General features: G+C 33.3%; 1 protein-coding gene across 1 annotated transcript; it reads right to left on the bottom strand.

Moving 5' to 3' along the window:
* Positions 1-786: 786 nt before the first annotated feature.
* LOC129520085 (olfactory receptor 4F6-like) lies at positions 787-1725 on the bottom strand. The gene has a single exon (XM_055341078.1). It carries the CDS (start codon positions 1723-1725, stop codon positions 787-789), a length of 939 nt encoding a protein of 312 aa, XP_055197053.1.
* Between the last annotated feature and the right edge of the window lie 4434 nt (positions 1726-6159).

The following is a 6159-nucleotide window of genomic DNA, read 5'->3' as shown; positions in this document are numbered from 1 at the left end:
ACTACATATGAATTCCTTCTCTTTAACATTTCCTAAATCCCATCCTAGTTCTATTCTTTTTAAATAAATGTTGCTTAATTCACGTCTTTCTAAAGTCAGCACACATTTAAAAGTAATAGTTAAAAGCAAAGTTGAGAAGAAGAAGATATAACTTTTCCCTCTTAGAAACCAGATGAAAATATGATCTTAGCTACTAATAACTATAACTATTTTGTCTACTTTGTTTTCTGCATATGTGAATATCAGATAATATTTAATCTACAACAAAAATCATATTTATGTAGCAGAGTATATATGTTAGTATTAGTAATAATGGAAAGAAAAAAGCAACAGCACACCTGAATCAAGCCTGCTTTACTTATGAAAAATAAGTCATAAGAACAAATCATTCTCTTTACATGAGCATATGCTCCAACCTCGTAACACAGAAATATATTTTTACACCATTGCTCTGCAAATACAGCACTGAGACTACAAATTCATAAAACTTTTTACATTCTATGGACTATTCAAAATGTTAGCCATACAAAACATGTATTTTCAGTATTGGGAATTTTAAAATCTGCAAATAGTCTTAGATAGATCAGTAGATAGATAGATAGATAGATAGATAGATAGATAGATAGATGATAGATAATAAAATCACACTATTGTCCATTAACATGGAATAGACAACCCAAGATTTTTGAACTGCTGAAATAAAATTAATTGTCTTAAGATGGCATATACTCCTTTAACATTTATGCCTTGCTTTCAGAAGGCATCACTTGTTTTCTCATGAGTTATTTAGGAGATCATTCTCAAACTCAGGAGCTGACTACTCAGTCTCTTCAGTGCCATCTTCATGTCTTTGTTCCTCAATGTGTAGATAATAGGATTCAGAATGGGTGTAATTAAGAAGTCCAAAATGGCAAGAAACTTATCCACTGGCACTGAGGGAAATGGCCACACGTAAACAAAGATGCACGGTACAAAGAACAAAACCACCACAGTGATGTGCGCTGACAGAGTTGAAAAGGCCTTAGACAAACCACCTGAGGAACGTTTCCAGACAGTGACCAGAATGAAGACATAGGAGATAAGCAACGAGAAGAAGGTGCCCATGGAAATGAACCCACTGTTGGCAGTCACCATGAACTCCATTCTGTAGGTGTCTGCACAGGCAAGTTTGATGAACCAAGGAAGGTCACAGTAAAAGCTGTCTATCTCATTAGGACCACAAAAAGGCAAATGGATAACAAAAGCTAACTGGGCCACTGAATGAATGAGGCCAACAGCCCAAGCACCAGACAGAAGCAAAATGCACATGTGCGGGCTCATGATAGTCAGGTAGTGGAGGGGCTTACATATGGCCACATATCGATCCAAGGCCATGGAGATGAGCAGCACCATCTCAGATCCACCCAGGACATGAAGGGCAAATATCTGGATGACACATCCTTGAAAGGATATGGTTCTGTGCCCTGATTGAAGGTCAGATATCATCTTGGGAACCGTTAAGGTGGAAAGACACAAGTCAATGAATGAAAGATTGGCTAAAAGGAAGTACATAGGGGAATGTAAGTAAGGATCAAAGGTCACTGTAAAGACTACAAGGAGGTTTCCCAAAACAATTGTTACATAAAACACTGTAGAGAAGGCCAGGAGAAAATGCTGCACTGGTCTATAGGTAGAAAGTCCCAAGAATACAAACTGAGACACTTCAGAATAATTTGCTTCATACATTGGCTTTGCCTGGTGATACCTAAAAGACCAAAACCAAAATAACAAAGAAAGAGTTTATCAAAAATTATTATTTAAAAACACAGATTTGAGCTTTCATTAAGTCTGGTTTTAAGAAGAAATCTCCAGTAACCGTCATAAGGTGCTTTATAAAAATCATGTGTTAATTTATCTATTCAGCTAATATGCATAAATATTATAACTAATAATCCTATTGAGGATCTACCATGTGCCTCATGCTATGTCAGGTTTTGAGGTAAAACACTGATCTTGACTTCAGGAGGTTTACAGGTTAATAGTGGTTGTCGACAATAAATAGTTTTAAATACAGATAGAACTCTGATAATAGATTGAAAGGAAAAGACAGTGTACCATAAGAACAATGTGACTCATTCAACTGGTGATTGCTCAGATTCTACTTAACAAGGAGTTGTTACTACTAAAAAGTAGAATCCAGACTATGGAAATGCCTTGTGCAAATATCATGAGACAGGAAGGTTAGGAGGGCAAGAGGATGAACAACTGAAATCAGGCTGTAGTAATAGGCCAGACAGGATGGAAATTTGTATACACGAATTGAACTTTGCCTTATATCCTAAGAGCAATAGAAAATTATTAAGGATTTTAAGGAGTAGCTTGATATATTTCTGCTGTCAAATAGTCACCAAAGCTGCAATGCAAAGAACTGAATGGAAAGCCTAAAGAAAACTTAGTGATCTCTCAGATTACTGAAGAATCATTTCATACCAGTGTGGACAAGGTGAACTATTCAGTCAACAGTGTTGGCACAATGAATGAAACATGGAAAAAATGCAGGTCTTTGCCTTTAAACATGAACTCAAGGGAATTTTTAATGAATATCTAAATGTTAAAAAACAAAAGAAACATGTAAATACTTAGACATTAAGATGGAAAATTCATTCTTTTTTTTATAGATGGAGGGGGGAGGATCAGACAGAGAGGGAGAGAGTCTTAAGCAAAGTTTATGCCCAGTATGGAGCCCAAAACAGGGCTCAATCTCACAACCATAACACCATGACCTGAGCTGAAATCAAGAGTTGGACAATTAACAGACTGAGCCACCTAGGCACCATGGAAAACTTCATTCTTAACTTCCTTCATTAACAAATGAAGAGGAAATAGTTGAAAGTAACCAAGACATTACAAGCAAAACCAGGGCAGCTTGGGTGGCTCAGCGGTTTAGCACTGCCTTCGGCCCAGAGCATGATCCTGGAGACCCGGGATGGAGTCCCAGGTCAGGCTCCCTGCATGGAGTCTGTGTCTCTGCCTCTCTCTGCCTGTCTCTCATAAATAAATAAATAAAATCTTTTAAAAAATAAATAAATAAATAAATAAATAATAAATAAATAAATGCAAAATCATATTATATGTAGTTATACATAGCTATAGGAAAATAGTATATATAGACATACACATTAATATTTTTATATGGAGATATAAGCACTATAAAGTAAAAGTAAAATCACTGTGAAAAATAGCAAATGATTGACATTTTTAATATGAAATTATTTATTCCAAATGCATTTCAAAAATGCATATACCAATTTTAAAATGAGTAAGACATATTAAAAACAAAATGCCTATTAATCAGAATCATATGAAAAGTAAACAGTAATCAGACAAATGTAAATAGGATCATGCCAGAGTGCCATTTTTGTTCTAACAAATTGTCTAAGTTTTAAAAATATTGATGATTTATCATGGATGAGTCTGTGAAGAATCAGATATATTCATACACTGTTAATAATAGCATGAATTGATACAATTCTCCAGAGGTACATTCAAAATAGATACAAAAATGCCAACAAACTGGGAAAAGTAGAAGAAATGGATAAATTCCTAGAAACATACTACCTTCCAAAATGGAATCAGGAAGAAGAAAAAAAAACTGAATAGGCTAATTACTAATTATAAAATTGTATTTATAATCAAGAAAACTCCCAAAAAACAAGTCAGGATCAGATGGATTTACAAGTAAATTATATCAAACAGTTAAAGACTTAATACCTATTCTTCTCAAAGTATTTCAAAAAACAGAAGAGGAAATAGTTTCCAAATTTATTCTATGATGCCAGCCTTCCCCTGATATTAAAACCATAGCCACTATGCAAAAAGAAGACTAGAGGCCAATATCCCTTATTAACAGACTTGCAAAAATCCTCAATAAAGTTTTAGCAAACTGGATTCAACCATTCAGTAAAAGGATCATTCACTATAATCAAGTGGGATTTGTGCCAGGGAAGCAAGGATGGTTCAATATTCACACATAAATCAACATGATACATCACATTAACAAAATGGATTAAAACTATATGATCATCTCAATAGATATAGAAAAAACATTGGACAAAATTCAGCATCTATTCCTGATAAAAACTCTCAACAAAATGGGTTTAGATAGAATATACCTCAACATAATAGAGGTCATATATGACAAATTCACAGGCAGCATCATACTCAATAGTGAAAAACAGAACTTCTCCTCTAAGATCAGGAACAAGACAAATATGTCCACAAATGCTACCTTTATTCAGTGTAACATTAGAAATCTTAGCCACAGCAATCAGACAACAACAACAAAAATTAAAGGCATCCAAACTGGTAAAGAAGAAGGAAAGCTGTCACTATTCACAGATAACATGATATATACATAGAAAATCCTAAAGACTCAAAAAAAAGCCTACTAGAACTGATAAAAGTATTCACAGAAAGCTGTCACCTTTCTATACACGAATAAGGAAGTAGCAAAAGGAGAAATTAAGAAAAAGTATCATTTATAATTGTACCAAAAAGAAAAAAAATACTTAGGAATAAATTTAACAAAGAAGATGAAAGAACTATACTTGGAAAACTGTAAGATATTGATGAAATGCATTAAAGACAACATGTACAAATGTTTCCATTATATACCATGCTCATGGTTTGGAAGAATTAATACCACTAAAATGTCCATACTATCCAAAGAAATCTACAAATTTAAGACCATTTCTATCAAAATAACGTTTTTCACAGAACCAGAATAAATAAACCTAAGACTTGTATGGAACCACAAAAAAACCCTAAATAGCCAAAAAAATCTTGAGAAAAGACAGAGTTGGAAGTACCACAATCCTTGATTTCAAGATATACTACAAAGTTATGGTATATAAACAAAATAATATGGAACTGGCACAAAATAAACACTTAGATTGGTAGAACAAAAATAGCTCAGAAATAGACCCATACTTATATGATCAATTAGTCTATGACAAAGGAGGCAAGAATGGGAAATAGACACTCTCTAAAATAAATGATATTGAGAAAACTGGACAGCTACTGCAAAAGAATGAAATTGGACCATTTTCTTACACCATACATGGAAATAAACTCAAATGGATTAAAGACCAAATGTGAGACCTGAAACTATAAACTAACTCCTAGAAGAAAACATAAGCAGTAATCTCTTGGACTTTGGCCTTAGCTATGTATTTATGAATATGCCTCCTCAGGCAAGGAAATAAGAGCAAAAATGAATTATTGGGACTGCATCAAAATAAAAGACTTTGGCAGAGTGAAGGAAAACAACAGCAGAACAAAAAGGTAACAATGAATGGGAGAAGATATTGGTAAATAGATATTTGATAAGAGGTTAATATAAAAAATCAAAACAATTCAATTTAAAAATGGGCAAAGCACACAAATAGACATTTTTCAAAATGGCCAAAAGACACATAAAAAGATGCTCAATTTCACTAATCATCAAGGAAATAAAAATCAAAACCACAATAACATTATCACTTCACACCTGTCAAAATAGCTAGAATCAAAAAGACAAGAAATAACAAGTGTTGGCAAAGATGTGGAGAAAAAAGGAGCTTCCCTGTGTATTGTTGGTGGGAGTGTAAATTGGTATAACCACTGTGGAAAACAGGATGGAGTTTCCTCAAAAGATTAAAAATAGAAATACCATATGATTGAATAACCACTCAAAGAAAGTAAAAATATTAATTCAAAAAATTACATGTCCCCCAATGTTTATTGCAGTATTACTGACAATAGCCAAGATGTGGAAGCAATCTAAGTGTCCATCAATAGAAGAATGGATAAAGATGAAGAGATAGATGATAGATAGATGATAGATAGATAGATAGATAGCCATTATATATACACTATTCAGCCATTAGGAAAGAATGAGATCTTGCCATTTGCCACAACACGGATGGCTCTAGAGGGTATTATGTTAAATAAAATAAATCAGACTGAGAAAGACAAATATCCTTATATTTTTTAACAGTGCTTCTACTATTTAGAATTTAATTTTTCCATATTTAACCACATAAATTCAATATATCCACATTTCCCTTTATAAATTATGGATTTTGTGTTATTCTTTAAACTTTCTCCAAATAATGATTAGCCACCAACTACATTTTAAAT

This window comes from Nyctereutes procyonoides, unplaced genomic scaffold (assembly GCF_905146905.1).
Source record: "Nyctereutes procyonoides isolate TBG_1078 unplaced genomic scaffold, NYPRO_anot_genome, whole genome shotgun sequence".
NCBI lineage: Eukaryota > Metazoa > Chordata > Mammalia > Carnivora > Canidae > Nyctereutes > Nyctereutes procyonoides.
Note: the sequence above shows the minus strand (reverse complement) of the source record. Positions and strands in the feature narration are given on the sequence as shown.